This window comes from Tenebrio molitor, chromosome 5 (genome assembly GCF_963966145.1).
Source record: "Tenebrio molitor chromosome 5, icTenMoli1.1, whole genome shotgun sequence".
Taxonomy (NCBI): domain Eukaryota; kingdom Metazoa; phylum Arthropoda; class Insecta; order Coleoptera; family Tenebrionidae; genus Tenebrio; species Tenebrio molitor.
The window spans coordinates 7,054,186-7,077,637 of NC_091050.1; the positions used below are offsets into that span (position 1 = coordinate 7,054,186).

A 23,452-nucleotide genomic window follows, 5' to 3' on the forward strand; every position below is an offset into this window, starting at 1 on the left:
AATTCAGTCTTATTTATTAATTTCTTATAACAGATCAGTTTTCTCTTTAATTGTCTTAAAAGATATTGTGACATTTGCATTGAAATTCGACATTTTTGAATACTTTGCCCATTATTTATTCAAATCAGATATTTGGCGACAAATTCAGTAAAATTCTTACTCAAAAATTTGTGAATTTGGTATAATTCTTGTTCTCATAATTTGGTCCAATATGACGAATCCGTTTCTCTCTCAGCATAATTTAAACTAAAAAGTTGCCTATATTTTTAGTTATTTTCTCGAAAATAAAACTTAAAATATAAAATTGTGTCTTCAACAAATATGCATCTGTTAAAAGGTCATTGTATGGCTTGTTTGATGTAAATTTATGTTACTAGTGTTACTAGTTTCAAAAATTCAATTTTTTACATTAATAATAAAATAATTAAAAAGACAAAATATAGTAATAGGCAACCAGTTATTACTGTGGTAATTGAAAATCTTGTGGTACCAGAGGTAAATCGCAGCATATGAGGAAAAAGATTGTCACTCCTCTTTATTAAAATTTGCATTATTTCCAGCATTTCCAAATGGTAATTTTATGTCCGTTTTACCTCAAATAACGTACAGCAACATGGCTTTGATTTTTCTCTCTCATTTCCATGGATACAACAAAAATGTAATAATATGCATATATGCCGTTCACGATTATTTTAAACACGCAGGAGGCCGCGATATTTTTTTGTTAGATTGGCGTCAGGTCCTGTCATATGACGTTTCGTTTTTAAATATTCGCATTGTTGTCAATTCCGTCATTAATTTAGTCAATAAGAATTTACCCAGAACTGCCCTACAAATATGTATAGTTGACTCAAGTTGCAAAAAACCACTTGTCATTTGCAACAGCGTTTTTTCAATATTTTTAAACCAAATAAAGGCACAAAAAGGCCAGAAAATCATAGTTTGGATTGAATATTTTCCATATAAGTACAGTTTTAAAGTAATTTCAAATGACTAATGCCATAAAAACGCTGTTGCAAATGCAAAATGGTTTTTTGCAACTTGAGCCAACTTTATGTTTCATTTCAATTACAATTTTACGATTATTGTTCCTAATGCGTTCAATTATTTAAAAAATGTAACAACTTGGGAGCAGTGTTCGGTTGAATTATAACCTAAAATAGATTTATTAAGACAAATCACAATACTGCCAACTAAAATGTCAGATTTTCATAGATAGTCCGAATTTGAAATAATCGTGAATGGTTTATACCTATTATTGGGATACCTAGAATGTTTTTAAATGTTGCCACATTTAGTGTAACGAATAGGTCCATATCTTCTACAAAAAAGAAGATTGATTTTTTTTTACATTTTTACCTGATATTTTAATGACCCTACTTAACAACGTAGGTACTACTAAGCTGCTCCGCGAATTTTGGGGCATCCAGTATAAACAGTTATTTTACTTTATATTTTATTTACTGATGTAAAACCTCTGAGAACGATCTCACTTCTCATTCGCTGCTCTACCTTTTATACATTTTATGCAGGACATTCCCTTCACTTACATTCATTTTTTATGGTAAGTGAGATCTCATTTACTTAATTACTAATGTTAGGGCTGCTTGATTAAGGTCGTAACAACAGTAAATGTGCGCAGAAACATGGTCCTTTACAAAATTTACTGGTTGTGGTCTAATTTCTTTTTCTTTGGATTTTGACTTAAATTTTCCTGAAGATATACCTACAATTTTGTGCCAATGTATGCATTTGCAACTAAAAATGCGTCTTAAGTAATGTACAAAATACTCCATTTTCCATATTTGCATAAATCCTTACACTGAAAAAAACTTGATAGTGCATACTTGACATAGTTTTGCGTAATTTAAAGTTAACTTAAATTCATTGCGTTTATATTTCGCCGATCAAATCCAGTGCGTGTGTGCTTCGACAAAAACACAATTAAGGTAAGATTTTTTATGAAACATAATAAAAAGTCACACTGTAGTGATTGTATTATACAGGGTTATTCACGAGAGGGGTATTTCTGAATTTCTTTTTTTACCGCAACCCATTATACACATTGCAACAATATCTTGATTTCAAATTTTGAAAATAATGATAATGAATAACTGAATCTACGATGGCTCTAAGTCTTGTCTCTTTGATGTTAAAGCAAAAAATCTTTGTCAATTCGAAAAATTTGTTTTAAAATAACGACGAAAAGACTGACATGCTTCTCATTTATGGAGAGTGTGGAAAGAATTATGTCGCCGCTGCGGACGTTTACAAGCCGATTCGTTAATTTTTTTGTTGAATTTTGATTAAATACAGGTCATCTGCCAATCTGATATTTCTGACAAACCTATCCAATTTACTTTGATTTCTAAGAAATAACACATTTGATTTAGTAGTTACTGCCATTGGTATTGTTGGTTGCGGCAAAATAAAAATTCAGAAGTATCCCTGTCGTGAATAACCCTGTATGTATTTTGAAAAACTTTTGCAAAAGTAAAATATTTCGATCATATATTATGTAGTTTCGTTCACATTTTTTTTTCAATATTAAAAAGTACTTACGATAGTGCTTGCCGATAGTAAATTTACTTTTTAACATATTTGTAATTTTTTCTATTTCTTTAACGATCATATGAAATTAAATGATAATATTGTTTACAGATCTTTTTTTGTTCTAGATGGACATTCCTTATTATTTTTTACAAATGGGGATTTGTCTTTTAATAATGATTTTTATTTTTTTGTACATATATTTTACCAGAAATTTTAATCATTGGAAGAACAAAAATGTTTCATATATTAAACCGTTTCCATTTTTGGGTAGCATTTATAATGGTATTTTAATGCGTCACTGCATGGGGGAAATATTCAGTGACATATATTTCAAGACAGTGAGACCATTTATAGGATTTTTCGTTTTGGACAAACCTTGCTTGTTGTTAAGAAATCCACAAATAATCAAGAGGATTTTGATAAATGATTTTCAATATTTTTATGACAGAAATATTCTCAACAACAAAAGAGATGATCCCATCGCAACACATGTTCTGTTTATTCTGAAAAATCCCGAATGGAAAGAGGTTCGATCAAAAATTACCCCAATTTTCACTTCTTCTAAAATCAAAGTCATGTCTAAGTTAATGGAAAATGTTGCTGAAGAAATGGTGCATTATTTAAACAAAAAAATTCAACATAATGCAATAATTGAAATTAAAGATATTTGTCTAAAATTTATTGTAGATGTAATTAGTACAACAGCATTTGGTGTAAATGCCTATTCCTTTAAAAATGAAAATTCCGAGTTTAATACGATCGCCAAAACATTGCTTGATTGGGACAATATTTTAAATTCATTTCGAATAAGATGTTATATCTTGACACCTAAAATTGCGAAATTATTTAAAATGTGCTTTCTGAATCCGTACTGTACACGAGTTTTGAAAAAGCGATTTTTGGAGATTATGGACAGCAGAACTATTTCAAAGATTAACAGAAATGATTTAATCGATATTCTTTTGCGAATGAAAGAAAATAAACAATTTACAGGTAAGTTAGTAAACTTAAGTAACACCATGAACATGTTAACTTTTATATTGTAGACGAGGACGCGGTGGTTGCTCAAGCTGTAACATTTTTTGTTGCTGGTTCCGAAACAACTAGTTCAACAATGGGTTTCGCCTTATATGAAATAGCTCATCATCCAGATATTCAGCGCAGATTAAGAACTGAAATTGGTAACGCTGCTCAACAACATGAGGGCATTAATTTTGATTCTGTTAGAGAAATGCCATATTTGGATATGTGTGTCAAAGGTTAATATTTGGACTTTCGTTTCTTTATTATACTTACCAACTGTCATTCTAGAAGTGTTAAGAAAATATCCCGTTATCCCTTTTTTGGAAAGAAAATGTAATAACAATTACAAAATACCAGAAACTGATGTGGTTATTGAGAGAGGAACACCAGTCTTTATATCAGTCTTAGGGTTACATTATGATCCACAATATTTTCCTAATCCAGAAGTATTTGATCCGGAACGATTCTCGAAAAACAATGAGGATCAAATAGAAAAGTTTGTTTATTTGCCATTTGGAGATGGACCACGTAATTGTATAGGTATGTTTTTCAAAAAAATTTTGACACCATTTTATAATCGTTTTTACTTAGGTGCAAGATTTGGTATCGTAAGTGCAAAGTTAGGATTAGCTTATATTATAAGTAATTTTATTGTGGACATCTGCGAGGATACTCAAGATAAAATCAAGTTTAATCCTAACGGTTTAGTGCTTTCTTCTATTAAAGGAATCAGTTTGAAATTAAGAAAAATATAAATATTTTATACTTCTTGGACTACACATTAAAATGTTGTTTTGTTAGATAATTCGGTTAAGACAGTTAAATAGATATATTGTGCAGCCACATTAACAAAGTTTAGAAAGTAATAAGAATCTGTAAATAGTCATTTCATATATCAACAAAAATTATAAAATAAAATTTTACCTTAGGTACAGTTGTATTATTCAACAGTTCAGAATGCGCGGAAATGTTCTTTATTATAAGTTATAAGGGTATTTGAAATTTATTAGTTATTACTTATTAGGTACTTATTATGAATCGAAAAGGGGTACATTATTTATTGGTAAGTATTTGTATGCAGTATCAAGGAAACAACTTTAATACCTTGAAGTCTGTCACTGTGAAAAAATATAACAAGTACTAAAACCCAATAGTGTAATATATGGATGTATCTAGGCTAATTAGTAATTACATATGGAAAATATCTAAAAGTAATTGTAGGTAATAAATAAAACATACGAGCAAACTTGTTACATATTACCAAGTTAAAATAAAAAATAATTCGAAAGTTATACATAATAATCTGATAACCAACTAGTACAATTAATTACAAGGGAGCTTCCTGTGCAAACGTTTAGCAGCATTTACATCAGATGAAACACCAGGAAATAGTTCATTAATAATTCCGTGTTGTTTTGGTTTCATAGTAAATTCGTTCTATTCAATATAATAATAATCATCATAAAATATAAAAGTGCGGCCTGTGTACGAATTAAAAATTGTTTGATTTTTTTTCAATTTCAAATAAAAAAAAAACAACTTTAGAATAATTTCCCTTTGTACAGAATGTTACATTTTTATAATTTATACTGCCAGAACATTCATATTTTATATTTAAGTATAAAAGTACATATTTCCAAAATTCTTATACCTATGTACCTACTTACTGTTAATTAAAATTCGTCAAAGACCTGTACATTTTTTTTGTATTAATTTATTTTGTAATTGCGATAACCTGCATGAATAATAAACTTAAATTTACAATGACATGCATAATTAAAGAAAGAACTTTAATCTCATAATGAAACTGCTAAATAATGGTCACTCTTGTTTTTTCCGATTACAACATGAAAATCATGATGCGACGGCAGTAAAACTGTGGACCCGTCTTTTCATACTAATAAATAATCTTGTTTTATACAGTATACAGGGTTATTATAAATTATTGTCCCATCGCAGTTAGCGTTGAAAACCACACAACATGAGACAGACTAGTACCAGAGAATACACTAGTACACAGATTTCCGGCGGTAAAAGCTACCGCCAGTATCGCCACCTATCGGCAATGTTAGTCTAACTACATACAACTACGCCACCAACGCCAACTCCGATGGGACAATCATTTATAGTAACCTTGTATGTGCAATAACTGGAACTGATAAAGGCAATAAAAAATAATAACAACAAAAAACATCAATTAAAAGTGTGTCAGTAAATGCATTAGGATTGATACACTTTTAGCGTAATATACAGGGTGTTTCTGAAATACGTGTGTTAATTTTAACCAGTGGAAGAACGCGCCAAATCATGGAACTTTTCTCTGTAACATTTTTACGAAAAAGCAATACAAATTTATTTAAAATTTGGAATAAATTAACCATCAAAGTATATACCCGCCTATGGGTAAGGGCGAAAATTTTCTGTTGTCATAGAAACAGAGCTTTGTTAAAAAGTTCCATTGTTATAGAAAAAAAAATCAAAATTTAGATTCTCATGGTTACAAAAAATAGAAACTAGTTAAGCACACAAAACGACTCGTTTGGTAAAAATTGTGCGGCAAAAAAATCTTGGAATACTTTTACGAATTTTACAAAATGTTATAGAGAAAAGTTTCATAAATTGGCGAGTTCTTTCACTGGTTAAAATTAACACACGTATTTCAGAAACACCCTGTATTTTAAGACTTTTTATAATGATCGAGATTCTTATTATTCATACGTATCTTCATCCATTATTGTCCTTGTAATAAATATTGATTTACAGGACTTTGATGACTTAACATCAAATGAGGTCAAAGAGTATCTGCTGGTATAATTATATAATACTGCAATAACTGCAACTAAAGATTTAAATTTGATTTTAATACCTAAATTCCAAGTTGAAGGTGGCATTATTTTATATTTCGTAATATCAAGTCAAGGTAAGAAAAGAATTCATTATTTAATTATTATTTGTGTAATTGTCTGCATGCAACATTTTTCCAGATGTGGGGGTTTTCGTTTCTAATATTACTTGTGTTTACGTTTATAGTTATCTATATATACTTTATTAGACACTTCAACCATTGGAAAAACAAAGGCGTTCCATACGTCAAACCTTTACCCTTTTTCGGCAACATTTTTAATGGAATTTTAATGCGCCACTGTATGGGAGAAATTTTCAGTGATATTTACAGCAAGACGATGAACCCCTTTGTTGGATTTTTCATTTTGGATAAACCTTGTTTGTTAATACGAGATCCGAAAATTATCAAAAGAATATTGATAAATGACTTTCAATATTTTTACGACCGAAACATTTTAAACAACAAACGAGACGATCCCATCGCCACACATGTTTTATTTGTCTTAAAAAATCCAGAGTGGACAGAAATCAGGTCAAAAATAACACCGGTGTTCACCTCGTCTAAAATAAAAACTATGTCTAAATTAATGGAAGAAGTTGCTCAGGAAATGGTGAATTATCTACACAAATATACTGAAATACACCCTACCGTGGAAATGAAAGACGTTTGCGTAAAATTTACTGTAGATGTGATTGGTTCGACAATATTTGGAGTGACTGCAGACTCATTCGCAAAACAAAATTCCAAATTCAATGAAATTGCTAAAAAACTATTTGACTGGGACGACATAGTAAACTCGTTTCGTTTTAGATGTTATTTCTTAGCTCCCACGATTGTAAAACTATTTAGAATGAAATTACTTAACCCCTACTGTACAACTTTTTTGAAAAAGTCGGTTTTGGAAATTATGGACAACAGGATTGCTTCAAAAAGCAGTAGAAGCGATTTGATCGACATTCTGGTGCAAATGAAAAGTAACGACAAGCAGTTCATGGGTTCGTAAGTAAATTACATCGACACTTTACTCCTAAACTTTATAATTTAAGACGACGACATGCTTGTTGCTCAAGCTATAATGTTCTTCGCAGCTGGTTTCGAAACTACGAGCTCGACTATGGGATTTGCACTTTATGAATTAGCCCACAACAGGGCGATTCAAAACAAACTAAGATATGAAATTAATCAAGTTTTTGAAAAACATGGAGGCATCAATTTTGAGTCAATTAAAGAAATGGAGTACTTAGATATGTGTGTCAAAGGTCAATGACTATTATTTTATTGTTTTATGCTAACATAATGAGATTTTAGAAATACTAAGAAAATATCCCGTGCTCCCCTTTTTGGAAAGAAAAGCTAACATCAATTATAACATTCCAGAAACTGACGTAGTGATCGATAAGGACACTCCAGTTTTTGTACCTACCTTAGCTTTACAACATGATCCACAGTATTTTCCCAATCCAGAAGTATTTGATCCTGAACGATTTTCTAAAGCTAACATCGATCAAGTTGAAACTTTTGCTTACTTGCCCTTTGGAGAAGGACGACGTAATTGCATCGGTACGTCTTTTTGATATTGTGCAAAATGGATACAATTTTATACTTTCTCTGGATAGGGGCAAGATTTGGAAAACTGAACACAAAGCTCGGATTGGCTTATATTATCAAACATTTTGTTCTTAGTGCGTCGCATTTAACAGAGAACAAAATTAAATTTAATCCAAAAGCTGTTGTTCTTTCGTCTGTCGAAGGCATAAGATTAAACTTAACTAGGGTATAGAATATTAGGGACGTTTGTTATTTTGTTTATTGGTGAAATGACAAGCCAGACACTTACTGTAGACATTTAATCAATATCTTTTATTTTACATTGGCATATGGACATATTATAATCTAAGTAAAATATTTTAGTGTTATTTTCTAAATATATCACTTATTTATCTAGTAATAGGAAGAATATAGATTTTTCTCTTTAGAAGATAAAAAGGATTTTACAGGCTTCAGTGGTCCTCATATTTTAGAAGGAAAGAGAATTCACGGAAAGAAACTGCGAAATAAAATGATAAATAACCACAGAATTAACAATCTCCTGATCACAACATTTTGTCGCAATATTGAAAATAAAATTTCAATTTTTAGCACCAGATTGTCACTATGTCGTTTCCATTTTACAGTTCACGTTAAACTAGGATGAGGTAAAGATTACGCAACTGGCACTAAATTTTGAATTTTTGTTTAAAATAAAACTCAACAACTATCGTATTTGATACGAAAATACCGTGAGATCATTTAAATTTATAATTAAAGTTGGCTATGACTTTAAAATTAGATTGGCAACACCATTGACATCTTGATTTGGTTTGTCAAAGTGGCGCTTCAAAATTCAATACAGAATATGAAACTGCGAGTTAACAGTTGTACCAAACACCTGACTTAGATACAACTGTTAACTCGCAGTTTCATAATTTGAATTTTAAAGCGTCATTTTGATAATTTAAATCAAGGTGTCAGCGGTGTTGCCAATATAATTTTAAAGGCACAGACTCCTTTAATTATAAATTTAAATGATCTCACGGTATTATTCTACTGCTGTCCCTAATTCTAATAAATGCACACATAAAAAATAATATTGAACTAAATATCATTTTTATTAGACTAGAATCACATTGATAGAAATTTATAAATATCCTTTACAAACAATATCTTATAAAAAATTGTTACAAAAACTGTTTTATTATAAAACATAATTATTCGCTATTGTAATCAATAAATAATCGATAACATAATCAACTGGGAAAAATTTGACTTAATGAGAATATATAACGTATAATATCGAAGTTATTATCCAATAAAAAATATTGTGCTCATTTTTGATAGCTTCATTTGTACCTTGGTTTGATATTACAAGTTTTAGTTACAGTCACGTAAAAATAATAGTTTCTCTGTCCTCGTACCGACTGTAGGTAGTTACAGAAAGTATTGAGTGGAACACCACAGATTAGCATTTGATAATTCTATGAAAGGGATGAGATATGTTCGCAAACACGACGCACTAAACGGGTACACAATTATACTAAATTTCTGCCAGAAACAATATTTACAACGGAAAATAAATACAAATAAATAAACAAAACGAAAACATCTCCTACACATTATTCCTTACATTTGGTTTATATTTACAACAGCGACAGAAAATGTACCTAGCAAAACTCTCCCTCTCTGGAGGATTAATTTCTTGTCATATTAGACTACTCTCCCTTCCCTTCTCCACTAACAATTTTTCCTCTCTTTTCGCCTCCCCCAAGCCGCTTGCCGGAACCTCCACCTTGAACTCTTTCATGCTGACAATTTCCAATTTTTCGAAAGTAGTCTTGGGACTCGCGCAATTGCTCTGCAACTGTGAGGTAGACGGTAAGGATTGATTGTCGGTGTCACTGGTCGCCGCCGCCAGTTTATCCACGGCGGCGTCTGATGCCCAGCCCTCCAGCTTGTCTTTGTCTTTGCCCAGCACCAAAAATTTCCACGCCTTCTTATTTTTGGTCTTCGGAAGAGTACTCGCCTTGCGCTCGCCCACCTCCTCCAGACTTCGACAACACGGAGATTCTAACTTCTTATTACTTTTGCTCTTGTGAGGAAACGGATTGCGGGTGCTATTGTTGTTTTTCGAATGCTTCACTTTCGAGTCTTTGTCTACCGATAGGCCGAATCTATCCGTGAACTGGCGAAAACGTGAAAAAATCGATCGACTGTTCTTCGTCTCGCACGAAGGACTCTCACTCGCTTGCACTTTTTTTATTTCGTCTTTTTCCAAAGCAATACTGTTAATGTTATCACTGGTATTGTTCACACGCGACATATTTTGAATGCTGTTCTTCCTGTTGTTAACCGTTATCATCTTCTCTCCCGAGTCATCGTCCTGCGTCGAGGACTTGACGTTGTTCATCTTTAGTTTCTCCGCATTTGTAAAAGGTTTATTGTCAGAACACTTTAGAATACTTTTTTTCTCTTCAAGATTGGAAGGAATTTTAACTAAATGCTCCGAGTTGCGCTTGTTCAAATTCAAAGTTTCTTTGGAAATTACGCATTCGCCCTCCTTGCTCATCTTCTCCTCTTCGCCGTCCGACTGATCGCCGAACCCCTCAGTGAACCGCCTTTTCATCGTCAAAGCGTACTCGTCCAAGAACTCCGGAGTGTCAAATGATAATTTCTTGTTCCCCACCATGCAATGCTGATCGAAACTGAATCCCGCCGAGCGCAGTTTGCCCTTCTGGATCATCTTAGCAAGATCGGAACTGTTAAAATGTTGAACCCTCTCGCGGCTACCCTTTCTGGAACCGGGGTAGCTCTTGCGTCCGGTTCCGACCGTGCTCTCGGTGGATATTTTGAATTTTAGGGCCTTCTCAGACACTTCAACTTCGGTTGCTGTTTCAGAGTCGCCACTCTCTGGATCTTCGACGACGTCCTCCAAGCTTTGCTCCTCTCCGATAATGTTGCCGCTGCCGAAGCTCTGTTCCGTGTCCTCGTCCGTCGATCTGGACCTGCACATCAAGAACTACATCATCTATCATCTCCATTATTTGACAAAATGGTGTTCGAAAAGCTACACAATCTCAAATGTCACGAGAAGAAATAGAGTGCTCCTGATTCGTAAATTGAATGTTACAAATTTGCGTTAAAATTAAGTTGCAAATTGCGTTTCAATAAAAATGTACCGATTGTAAGGGAATAAGGGGGACATGTTTTTGCACATTCCAGGGCAAAGGATCAGATTTGCGGATTTGGGGGAAAGTTCCCTTACCGGGATCTATTTTGTTGGAAACTGAGGCTCTTCTTGAGCTTAACACTGGCATTGGAAAGCGATTTGGGAACAGTGGCGGTGCTGTCAGGGCTTTGGGTGGATGGTGTGTGCTGCTCCGTCAGTTCGGATACTATACTCTTCCTGTGAAGTCTCTCCTCTCTCGTGGCTTCATTTAATCTCCTATAATATTCTAACGCTTCCCTAACCGGCTGAACAATGAGATCCTGAAACAATCCAACTTTAAAATTGAACTAAAAATGGAACCGTTGTAAAAGCTAACTTGCAACTCTGTAAGTAATTCTCCCAACGCTTCGAACAAAGGGAGAAGGACGAAGCCGATAAATGAACACTGAGACGAGGGTTTTGTTATTTTCTCTCTGTCCATGAATGGGGTGACAGGTAACCCTTCGAGTTTCTCCGCGTCGCTTTGTTTGAAGAATTCTTGGAGGAGCTTATCGAGCCAAGGTTCCGCCACGTCCATCGGTCGCGCTTCGTTCGATATATCAGACACTTTGATAAGAACCATGCAAAGCTGGAACACATTTCGTTGTGAAAGCTTCCGAGACGAGCCACTAAAATTGACTTACTAAATTAACGTGAGCTTTGTCATTGTAATCGAAATTTGGCGTGATCTCCCTGAAGTTGGTGAGGATTTCGTTATGGCGCGCCATATCTGTCGCCAGAATGCTCCTGATGATGCCCTCGCGGACCGTCTTGTAATCCTCGCTCTTGAAAGACTTGAAAATGTTGCAGTCTTCGTTTTCGAGTATTCTGAAAGCTATGCTACAATGGTGGTTTTCCAGCGGCGAGATGTCGTTATAACGGATCGCTAATTCTGTCTTGGCGTTGATCTGGTAAATATTATTGTAACCGGGATGGTCTAAGTCGTGACAGATGCAAGACGTTAGCAAAATCAAGATTTCCAAATCGCCTATCTTGGATTGCAAATCGACGCTCCACGATATGGCGTACATCTGAAACGTGTTTTGCTTTATTATTTAGTCCGACGTTTGTACAAAAACGAGCTTTATTGTCTCTTCAACGTGTTCAATTTGCATGGTCGAGAGATTTGCCAGACGGGGACGGAATTGTCGTGTTTTCAAATGAATTGAGATATAATGGATTTAACGTCACGTGTTGTCTCGGAAATGACCGAGCACCGCGGGATTTAATGAAGGAAAAGGTTTTATCGTGGCGGAACGAATTTAATGAAAAACATACAGACGAGCCACGGTAACTCACCATTTGTGCGACGCAGAAGCAGTGCCTGAAATTGTGAAAGGGCACCTCGTTATAATTCTTGTAGACTTCGTACAGGAAATTTCTAAGCGTATTTATGTCTATAGCAAACTTCGAACAGAGATCATAATCGAGATACATTTGTTGCAGGAGAAGGAGCAGCTCCTCGTCGTCCCAAGATCGGGCGTCGAATATCGGAGTCCTCAGATCCCTTCGCACTGATTCTATTACTTGACCATCACTGCAATTAGCAATGTAGAAACGCGAACTGAAACATTGACCGATATACTCACCAGATTTTCCAGAAGTTCTCTTTCACCCTCTTTTTCACCGAATCGCTCTTCCTGCGGTACTGCAATCGTCGACATTCTTCGCTGGAAATCGGCTCCGGAAGCTGCTTGTAGAATCCTACAGAGAATATTTTTAAATGAAACAAACATACGGATGTGTTGAATAAAAGCAATTTTAAGAGAACGGGAAATCTTTATTTTGTTTAGACCTTTGGCCTAAGTCGAAAAGAAATAATTATAAAGTAAGCAAAAAGGACGAGCTGAGGCAAGAAAATAAATTAATGGTCTAACTGCTACGTTTCCTCTGTAAAATAAAGCCGCTTTTTCCTCGTCTGCTTTAGAATTAAATTGACGGCTTACGGTTGTATAATGTTGTCTCGGCAATATTTCGGAACGCATCCAACTTTTAATGAAGAATGCTGTACAGTATTACAACTATTTATCCAGCAAAACGCTTCTCTAAACTGTTGTTAAAAGTAATAAAAATGTTGCAGAAGTTGAGATGGTGTTAGGGATGTCTTGAGACATCCTAAATATTGGACGGTTTTACACAATCTGAAGGATAAAAAGCCTAACATTGGTCTTTGTTCATTCACACCGTGTTAAACAGTTTCAGCTGCTTGTTCGACACTTGAGAAAATATATTTTCTCAAATTTATTGTTTGAATATAACCAAAATATTATGTATAATTAAAGATTCAAAGTTCTTTTTAATCAATCAAGTTGAAGCATGTGGGTGGCAATTTATGAATGAAAAACAAATTACATTTCACATGCACAGTGAAAATATTTGTACAATAAACTTTTACAAGAGTAATCTAGTGAAAGTAAAATAATAATAACAAAATAACAAAAATCGTAGTGTACAATTAATGAAAGTGATTAATTAATTGATTAATACCTAAGACCAGAGAAATATTATAATATTAATGTTCACAAAGTTAGTTTTTAAAATTTTGACATTTAACTTAAGCACACACAACATTTTTGGTTTACAATACAAAAATTCCCGATAATAATGCAGAATCTGGAAAAGTGCCCCGAATGCTTGCAGCGTTTCCACGTTGAATAGCAAGGGAAATCCTCTTGAAAAGGAATTTCTTTGATTTTGAGTCACCTGATTCCGCAATAAGTCGCTCTCCGATGACATTAATGAAATCGATGGCTTCTTTGCACCAAGGGCCTAAGGTTTCAAAGGTTAAACCTTTAAATATGTAATTTGACGAAATTATTTTAGGTATTTTATTCCTTAGGAATAAGACGCTGGTCGAATCTGATTATCACTAACGAATTTAACTCCGCCAAGCATATTGAATTATGTATAGGTATAGTAATCCATCTAATAAATATCGGGTGTTTTTTTAATTTCATCTCGTAGTAGGCGTTGAAGAGTCGATTGTGAACGCAACACTCGTGTAAAACGTAAGATTTAAACAGCTGATCCGTGATCCGTAACCTGAATAGTGCGTTCACAATCGACTCTTCAACGCCTACTATGAGGTGAAATTTAAAAAAACACCCGATAAGTTAAATGTTCCATGTATTCATCACAAGTTAAACCCAATTCAAAGTTAGGTAACTGTAATTTGAACAATTGTTCTATAGTTGAACCAATATTCCTTCGTATCCATGCATTCCATGCACTATTAACTTCTACAAACTGAACAATTACATGGTCTGCTGTTTTCTTGGAGCCAGTTATTACACTTTCTCTCCCACAATAAATTGAATCGCGATGAAGTAAAGAATTTTCCTGTTGAATTGTCTATAAACAACACAAAAGGTACCTTTTTCGGTAATTGTTCACTTTAACTACTTCTGGAATTTTCGCGTTTTTTCTGGCTAGACAGCCTCAGGACGTCCTCCTACATCGTTTCCCACCAGTCAAACCTTGTGCAAATGAAAATTTTCCTTACCCTTTAGTTATACTAAGACTTGGCGCGACCTTGAAACAATAAGAGAGAAAAAAAAAGGCATTTGCACAAGGTTTGAATGGTGGGACACGATCTAGGAGGACGCCCTGAGGCTGTCTAGCCAGAAAAAACGCAAAAATTCCAGAAGTAGTTAAAGTGAACAATTACCCCTTTTTCAACGAATATTGTACCGCTGAGCATTATTTCCTCAATATATCGGGAGTGATTGTGTGAAGGGTAACTGCCAACTTTTCCGAGTTTATTTTGTTATCCAAAATTGAATGAAGATAAAAATAAATAAGAAATACAAAATTTACCAATTTTCTTTATAACATGATAAAGTGGCTCTTTAAGCGTTATACTTGAACATACATATATGTGTTTTTAAAGAATGGACTTTTAGTTTTCCTTAGTTTTAGACACACTTCGATGTAATAGATTCATTTTAGTGGAATTTTTCAATAATTTGCAACATTATACATCGTCAAGATAATTGCAAATACCTACCTCGACTATAATAATAACAACATGATCAAAGCATTAAATCCCGCAAAAATGTATCTGCCTACTGAATTCTGCAACGTGTGCTCAGTCTCTGTGTTAGCTTAAGGCAAGTAAGAAACACGTTAGTAACGGCTTACAAAGTGTTTATTTGAAATTAGAGCACAATTTTTATCTTGATTTGTTTGTTTCTTTATTGATTGTTAAAATGTAACAGAACACTAATTGTAACTAAAATAAATAATAATATGTACACCTGCAAAGTGCAAAGGTTTTTTTTTGCATTTCTTATATAATTTTAAAAGTATCTAAATAATAAAGCAATACATTTGCAAAATTCGTCAAAAAAATATGGATTTTCGCAAAGTAATTCTCTCACAATTTAGCTGATTATTCAACGTCATAATAAACAAACCAATGACATTCATCATTTTTCCAATAAACGTCAATCAAAGTCTAATAAAACTGAAACACATAATATCGCAGTGTTTTTATTCGATACGGAATGAATTTAACGAATTCAACTCGTAATAAATAAATAAATATCTTGTGATATAAACCTTGAAAATCGTACGCTTATAATAAAGATTCAATAGAAAGCTTACATTTGATACAACATACAAAAAAACTTCCGGAAATTTTTCACCATTTCGAAAGGCAAATTTTCGTGCATACATACCACACGTGCATGCGAATTAATTTCCATAAATTTTTTCTCGCTTTTCACTAGTGCTTACGAATATTTCCACGACAAAACATTTTCGGAAATAATAATTCATATAGTCCAGAAATTATAACTGGAAATCGTACCCTGCATTAAATATTGAGCAGAAAGTTTGCATTTGGTAGAATTGTCACGCCAACAGCAATAATTTCCGGAAATTATTGTCCACTTAAAAGATTAAGTAGAAATTATTTTTATGCACGCCATTACCCAAAATATTTTCAATTACGAGTACCATGAAAACTAGAACACTGCACGTTCGTTATTTAACATAAACATATCTCTTCTAGTAATTACTTATGCTGGCGTGTGATTATCTATCGAAGCTCCTAGGTGCACGTGAATTAGTTTCCGTAAATTTTCACTCGCTTTTCACTCGCGCTTTTGTTGATATTCGGAAATACGGCAATTGTATTTTATTCGTGCTTATTTACAGAACAATATAAAACAATTCCTAGCTTAGAATTTTTGTCGTAAATACTTCTACACAGGGAGATTATAATTTAGAACCCTTCAGTTAAATGAAAAAGTAATTTTTATAACAATTTAAATTTTGTAATTAAATTATGTACTTTTTAAAATTTGCCTACGAAGTTCTGAAAATAACTAGCTGATTATTCAAATTCGAATTTTAACCTTATATCCTATACTTACAATTTTCACCTAATCCGATAACGTAAAATTGTTTTCTTTTCAAGTTTTCACGTAAAAACAAAGCATCTAAATTCACAGGGGAGAAGATATATTGATTTTTGTGTACCGTCTTGTTCACCTTTGGAAATAGGACCTGTGTCATGATTTATCATATGTCATCATTAATGTAAAAATGGCTCCTCCTATCCCAGTGTTAGGAAATCAGTTGGGGATTTACAGGATTTTCGAAAATTGTCAGATACGTTGATGCAATTCTCTCAATTCCGTTCGGCTTATATTATAAACAGTTTTCTTTGAAACAACACTACAAAATAATACATACAAACATTGTTTTTGATTTTCAGACAACCAAAATTCTATTATTTTATGTTTAATATTAATCCATACTTCGGTAATTGTTCACTTTAACTACTTCTGGAATTTTCGCGTTTTTTCTGGCTAGACAGCCTCAGGACGTCCTCCTACATCGTTTCCCACCAGTCAAACCTTGTGCAAATGAAAATTTTCCTTACCCTTTAGTTATACTAAGACTTGGCACGACCTTGACGCGACCTTGAAACACAACAAGAGAGAAAAAAAAAAGGCATTTGCACAAGGTTTGAATGGTGGGACACGATCTAGGAGGACGCCCCGAGGCTGTTTATCCAGAAAAAAACGCGAAAATTCCAGAAGTAGTTAAAGTGAACAATTACCCATATTTCATTCATAGTCTATGAGTTTTTGAAGATCTAATAGGCGCCAATGAGTCAATACAATTTAACAAAATCTACTAGAATTAAAAAATTTAGAATACATATGTACAGATTTTGTGCAGATAAGTTCAACTGTACGTAGAAGTTTAATATTACGTAAATATTTCTTTGAAAAATCTTCACATGCAAAACATAATAAATGAACTTTACTAGATTGCTCGGTTGAAGTTATAAATGTAAGTTGGCAGATCAAGTTGCATTTAAATGAAATTGGGAAGAAAACAAACTCTGCTAGTATCAACACTATTAGGGTAGTTGCGCGTGAAACCCCGTGAAGAATTTAACGCCGACTTTTACTCTTATATGAAATTCTTCCGGAACGGATCTCGACGCAGCGATGATAATCCATCGCCAGACAAATATTTGTTTTTTGGATCGACATCAGATCGTCGCCGGTATTCAAAGTACCCGATGAAATTATAGACTCGGGGACTTTTTATACCGTGAAATGCGTCAAATCGTCTCTATAAATACGTAAGTCAATATTTACACGACCGGTTGAGCGGAGTCGCCTGAATTATGGGAATGTTTAAAAGGAGTTGCGGAACAGGACCGGGCATAGGTATATTTATTTCTAGGTCCTCAGCGTCTCGCACTACAAATGCAAGTGTAATTGTAACGATCAGCTCGAAAGCGCCCCAAAATCTTGTAACATTTGTGTTTACTTCGGCTGTCGTTCCGAGCCGATCCATAAATTTCTTGAAAATTAAATTTACTTAAAAACCGAGCAAACATCTGACCCTCAGGTACTTTACTGAACAAATGTTTATGGAGTTCTTGCACCAAATTACCGGAAGGTGACGGATCAGCTACACCTCGAGCCGGATCTGTGTTTGTTCCTTTGGGTGTGTTATTTCCAAGTTGTTTCCAATGTTGTTAAATTAATAGCGACATTTGGGGATCAAAGGGAGCGAGATTAATTAGAGCTACACCCCAGGCGAGAATACGCGACGGATGCCTTCGTCCTCTTTTTTAATCCCGACGAAAAAGGAGTTGGACGTGGCGCCACTGAAACTCCCTTCCGATAAGAGTAACCTTGCACGCTTATAAAACTAGCAACTGGCGCTTTTCTCTTAATTCTTAACCATGACCGCGGCATTTCCAAGTTTTCTAAATTTATAAGCTTAATAAATTATGTAAAACGTCTTTACCGAGCCAGCTCAGACTCTCCGTGGTTTCCAGCTTTTCCCGGAATTCCTCCACTTGTCTCTGAAGTTCTTCCACAGCAGGTGGCAGGGGCAGTTCTGATCTTAGTTGTCTCTCTATAGCGGATACGCGCGCTTCTAGAGCTTTCAGGCTGTTTCCTGTCGATTCCTGGAGCATAGCGAACCCGTTGGCGGCCACCACTTGCAGAGAATACCTGCTGTCTGGAGTATTCGATGGTAGATCACCGCTGATGTTCAACAATTGTCCTGCAGTGTTGTACAGTTTCAGAATGTCCCGAGGACCAGCCTCGGAGGCAGATCTGAACAAATCTGGAGACAAATAAAAACTCATTTGTTTCGGTCCATTCACATTAAACGTTAAAAAGCTCTTAACAGACAAAAAAAAACAATCCCAGATTGACGCTCGCTCAAATGATAAACAATCGCTCCAACCGACAACATAATCTCCACAAAACTTTTTATTTCCTCTCCTACCAAAAGTACTCTAAATGTACAAAAATGAAAAGTGAAAACCTAACAAAAATGAAAGCGCCAATTATTTAGTCATGATCATTGTCCATAGCCAAGGTCATCAAAGTCAGTCCTATTGGTACAACAGACTTAAATTTGCAGGATTTTCAATTATAAGTTTGGTTTTGCGATTAAATATTCTTTTGAGTTTAAAACCGAAAAAGAAACTGTAAGACGTGCTTTGAAAAAAAATCACTCTCCGAGGGCTTATTAGCAATGGCGGTTAGATTTTGACTCCTTTCCATTTTAATTTCGAATTCGATTTTAAAGTGGAATCTTGTTTTTGTTTAAAGCTCGACTATATCTCCAGTTTAATTTCAGGCTGAACTTAATGTTCTCGCGAAGTTAAATAACCTGAAGCTGAATAACTTCATCTTGTATTTGGAGATGAATTGAATTTAAATTTTAGTTCCAATTGCGAATAACAATAAACAAACATACGGTGTTTGAACAAAACAACGCTAATACCTTCGTAGGATTAAATTCCACCAATTAGGGATAAAAAATTGGTGAGTGAAGGTAACATTTCGTTTAAGATTACTAATTGTAGTATAACAGCAAAAAAATGTAAATGGATGAACTGCAGACATTAAAGTTTAGTGCCCGGAGTGTGTTTTGCATGGTGAGTTAAAGCATAAAAGTTACAAAGGATGCAGGAGTTATAAATATCCTTTGACAGGATGCCTCATATTTATTGCGTTTTCTTTTTAGATACGGACGGTCCTTACTGAGCGCCCATAAACGTCTTTATTATTTCATTGGAGTTGAATCCAATAAAAAAGATGGGTTTAACAAGATTTCGAGAAAATTTATTTGGTCTCAGGACAGGCCGTTATGAATTATTCTCGGAGTCACATTAATTTTTATAGCGAAAAATGTACGACAAAAAAACAAGATAAAAACCTTCATAATATTCGATAGGTTTTCCGATGCCAACGAGAATCTTTTATATAGACTTTAATATTTAATCACGACGAAAAGACCAAAAATGCCTGAGGTAATCTGCAACATGAAAGAACTCTATAGTTACCACAAGCCAAACAAAGAGTAGTGACAGCAAGGAATCGTTGTATCTTTGTTCAAGACAGAATTCGTCGAGGTTTTAAACGATGATTAAGAATTATGTTGTTGTGTTCGCATGAAAAGTAATTTGTTGCGACAAGCAAAAAATATAAAAGGACGACTCCTCGCTCGCATAAAACATAGCTTTGATTGAATTTGAAGGAGGCAAGAGCTACCTTTGATTTTGCTTCTTCAGAACTCAATAAAATCCACCTCCGTGTTTATTTAAAATGTATATTAGGTTACGGCCCGAAAGAAAAGATATCTGCTCTTGTATCGATAACCATCCAATTTAAATAATTGAACGCTGTTTATTGAGTTATAACTTTTGTTTATTTGGGGAATGCAACCAAATATCTATTCGGACGAGGTTGTCATAAATATTTAGTTTTGAAGTTGTTCAAATAATGGCACCAAGTGTCCAGATCACTAAAAATATCTAGCAAAGTTCCTACAGTTTTCCAAATGGAAATAGTTCGAGAAAGTGTGCAGGTTTGGAAACTTTAAAACTTTGTATTCACAAACTATGCATGTCAAGGAAAATCAAATAGCAAATTGTGAACTCGTTCTGCACTTTTGACTTTTGCATTATTCAGTAATCCGAAAGAAGCAAAAATATTTCTTCGTAATTCTGTCTGGTGTAAGTCTGTGTCTACAGAGTTCGGTATGTATTCATGTTTTAGCTTGTTTTGTATCCCTACATACGGCTACATTTACCGTCCATTGTCTTCATTGTATTTAAGCAAGATGTAGTGAGTGTTTCGAGTCCGCAGACGTAGGATGGAAATTAAACTCCAGTGTTAAACCGGAAAAAGAAGAGCAGGAGGTAATTTAAAATTTGAATTCTGCAGAGCATAATCAGAATTTGTAGAGAAAAGCGTTGAAACAAGGCAGCCGAGTTGAACCGTGTAAATTCCCTTATGAGCGTAAATGAGATGTGAATGCAAAGTGTTTGGAGAGGGTGTGCATGGGTCTTAAATGATTTATACCGAAACTTAGGCTGATGATTTTAGTTGTGATACTCTAAGTGCCGATAAATTAGGAAGACAGAGGCGGAATTTGGATGCCACCAAACGGCAATTCCAAGGTAAAACCATCAAAACGTTCGCAATGGATTAAGCAAGGAGACGTCCCTTAACAATTGGGGCATTATTTAGAGATGGGATTAAGTGGCGGCTTACCCTCGCTTTTATCGCCCGTTGACAACATAACTGTTCCGGTCAATCGATACGTCGAGGAAAGTTCGACGGTCAACCGGATAATTAAGGGACGAAAGTCCCCCGAGCGGCATAATAACCCCAGAAGACATTACATACGCACCCCCATTGTGCTAGGTGTGTGTAATATAGACGGGGTCTAATTAAATAGCCAACTTTATGTCAGGATGATGATGGTGCGATAATACGTCGCTAACTGGATTAACACTAACGCTGGCAGCATCAACATCCATCCTGGGCTTTATACACGACGACAGCCATTAACTTTTTATTAACCGCTTTATTGAGTTTCGTTATTATTCGTCAAAAGTTTGATTCGAAACTTAGTGCGCCTTTCAACGCGCTTTAGTGGGAATTATTCGGGAAGTTTTGGGTTTAGTTCGGTCTAATTGAAGCGAAAGAGACCAGAACAAGATGTAGATAACAGAAACTGTCAATTCCAATAACGAGCCCATTTTTTACGTTTCTCCTCTTTGTCTGCACACCAAACGTTATTCAAAATGCGCGCTCCAATTTTATCTTAACAACGGGGTTTTTTATTATTGGACGGATGAGACAGCAAAATCGAAATGTTTTCATAATCGATACAAAACTCTTCACTTGGTCTTTGTAACCAGCCAATGACATTCCTCGGTTGTGGACAAATAGAGGGCACGTCGCATCAATCTCAGACTTTTTATGACGTACCAACATAAAAGCCCCGCAGGAGATATGCCTTATTACTGAATTTCTTTTATAAAAACTGAAAAAAATATATCTCTCCACCAAAACACATTCTTTAAACGTGTAATCTGTTTAACACATTTTCCATAATCGCCTGATCTCTTATTTACCCCTAGATACTTTCGTACGTGTTGCTATAATGCTATAATATGTCTCTATACGTATATCTGAAACATTTTATTCTCTTTACTCATTAAAACTATTAATTTTTCGAAAATAATGCAATAATAAGGAAACATCTTAATTTAAGTGGGTTGAAGTGATAGACTATTGCGGAAAACGACTACCCAGAATCTCATTGAATATTTATAGTGTATTTTAGAAGACGCCTGAGGAACACTAAAGGTTATGCTTCTTTAAGTTAATCTAAATAAAATAACGTAAAAAATTCTAAAAAATCTTTGGCGATCTGTGTCCAGTGAACAAATCGGATTACAGTTTTAAAAATTTCTGAAAGATAATTCAGAAATTTCGTGCAGAATCTGTCGCCGCTATGGCGCCCTCGAGGCTGCAGCGGTCAGAAATTTTGGGGTCTTGTAGCGTTGTAGCGGGTAGGTAAGGGATTTGCGCTGCCGACAAGAATTATCGGGTCATTAGGAATTTATTGCCTTTCCTAAAATATTAAATTAAAGATTTCTTGATAAGAAGACAGATTTCTTGCGACAAATGATTAAAACCCTCTCTTATCTGGTGGGGTGCAGGAGTAAATTTTACTATAAATAAGCCCATTTCAAAGTAAAAACGGAAAAAACAGGATTCTCTACGTAATCTAATTGCACATTTTAAAAACTATCATATAAATAGATTACAATTTGTAAATGCCGCATTTACAGTTGTAAATATTTTAAATAAAATTGTTTCTTCTCTCATCAGTGTATTTATTGCCAATTCCAAGCAAAATAATTATAATCTAATCCGGCTACCACCAGTCGAGTACCTACCGCGGTAATCCCCGATAACCTTGGGAGGAACTCGTCTGTTGATAAGGGTTATGCAGGTAAAGAAGTGACCGCCGGGAGGAGCTCGGATACGCCCGCCCTCCATTGCAAAGGTTAATAGGAAAGTGCTTTTATTGTTTTTTAAATGTTTACCTGGTAAAACTATTAATTATACGTGCTCCTGGGAAAGGTAGATTGCATGAAATCAATTAAAACAGTGATTACACTCTTTCAGTGAAAATAATGTGAGTTGGCTTTCAATCTAAGTGTATTAACGATTGTTTCTTTGTGTTTAGGAGCCATTATCAAATTTTTATCATTTTCGGTAAAACATCCGCCGTCAGGCTTTGTTGCAAACTTTGACACCCACGTGATAAAAAGATCGTAATACAATAGAAAGAGCTTTTTAGAATAGAAAATATGCAGTTGTTCAATACATTATTATTCGGAACGGAACAAACTCGGCAATTTTGGAAAGTTTCATAATAAAGTTTAGATACACACAACTGGAGGTTATTTATGACGACGTCATTGTAAAATAACT

General features: G+C 34.5%; 3 protein-coding genes across 7 annotated transcripts in view; 2 read left to right on the forward strand and 1 right to left on the reverse strand.

The window, feature by feature from the left end:
• Positions 1-1,606: 1,606 nt before the first annotated feature.
• Positions 1,607-5,029, forward strand: LOC138130390 (cytochrome P450 6k1-like). 2 transcript variants are annotated; one of them, XM_069046833.1, is made up of 5 exons: positions 1,607-1,949; positions 2,679-3,546; positions 3,600-3,812; positions 3,868-4,116; positions 4,168-5,029. In XM_069046833.1, the coding sequence occupies exons 2-5, from the start codon at positions 2,679-2,681 to the stop codon at positions 4,329-4,331; spliced, it is 1,494 nt and encodes a 497-aa protein (XP_068902934.1). In that variant the 5' UTR covers positions 1,607-1,949; the 3' UTR covers positions 4,332-5,029. The 2 variants fall into 2 exon arrangements, with proteins under 2 accessions (XP_068902934.1, XP_068902933.1); XM_069046832.1 differs by having other exon boundaries at positions 1,873-1,949; positions 3,865-4,116; positions 4,168-5,011.
• Positions 5,030-6,352: 1,323 nt separating this feature from the next.
• On the forward strand, positions 6,353-8,324 carry LOC138130294 (cytochrome P450 6j1-like). The gene is made up of 5 exons (XM_069046732.1): positions 6,353-6,496; positions 6,561-7,416; positions 7,468-7,680; positions 7,730-7,981; positions 8,038-8,324. The coding sequence occupies exons 2-5, from the start codon at positions 6,561-6,563 to the stop codon at positions 8,199-8,201; spliced, it is 1,485 nt and encodes a 494-aa protein (XP_068902833.1). The 5' UTR covers positions 6,353-6,496; the 3' UTR covers positions 8,202-8,324.
• Positions 8,254-23,452, reverse strand: part of Pde9 (phosphodiesterase 9) — a 95,264-nt gene continuing 80,065 nt past the window's right edge. For 3 of the 4 annotated variants that reach the window (XM_069046729.1, XM_069046727.1, XM_069046728.1), the window contains 7 exons: positions 18,444-18,767; positions 12,752-12,866; positions 12,462-12,699; positions 11,807-12,193; positions 11,500-11,751; positions 11,220-11,443; positions 8,254-10,959 (listed from right to left, as the gene is read on the reverse strand). In XM_069046729.1, the coding sequence (XP_068902830.1) occupies positions 9,660-10,959; positions 11,220-11,443; positions 11,500-11,751; positions 11,807-12,193; positions 12,462-12,699; positions 12,752-12,866; positions 18,444-18,767 (2,840 nt within the window). In that variant the 3' untranslated portion in view covers positions 8,254-9,659. The remainder of the gene's footprint in view (positions 10,960-11,219; positions 11,444-11,499; positions 11,752-11,806; positions 12,194-12,461; positions 12,700-12,751; positions 12,867-18,443; positions 18,768-23,452) is intronic. The other variant, XM_069046730.1, reaches the window with a different exon arrangement.

Bases quoted from the DNA above. Each gene is read 5' to 3' on its own strand.
- LOC138130390 (XM_069046832.1), top strand. From the start codon at position 2,679: ATGGACATTCCTTATTATTTTTTACAAATGGGGATTTGTCTTTTAATA. The intron at 3,547-3,599 runs GTAAGTTAGTAA...TTTATATTGTAG, and splicing joins AGAAAATAAACAATTTACAG to ACGAGGACGCGGTGGTTGCT. The intron at 4,117-4,167 runs GTATGTTTTTCA...GTTTTTACTTAG, and splicing joins TGGACCACGTAATTGTATAG to GTGCAAGATTTGGTATCGTA.
- LOC138130294 (XM_069046732.1), top strand. From the start codon at position 6,561: ATGTGGGGGTTTTCGTTTCTAATATTACTTGTGTTTACGTTTATAGTT. The intron at 7,417-7,467 runs GTTCGTAAGTAA...TTATAATTTAAG, and splicing joins TAACGACAAGCAGTTCATGG to ACGACGACATGCTTGTTGCT. The intron at 7,681-7,729 runs GTCAATGACTAT...ATGAGATTTTAG, and splicing joins CTTAGATATGTGTGTCAAAG to AAATACTAAGAAAATATCCC.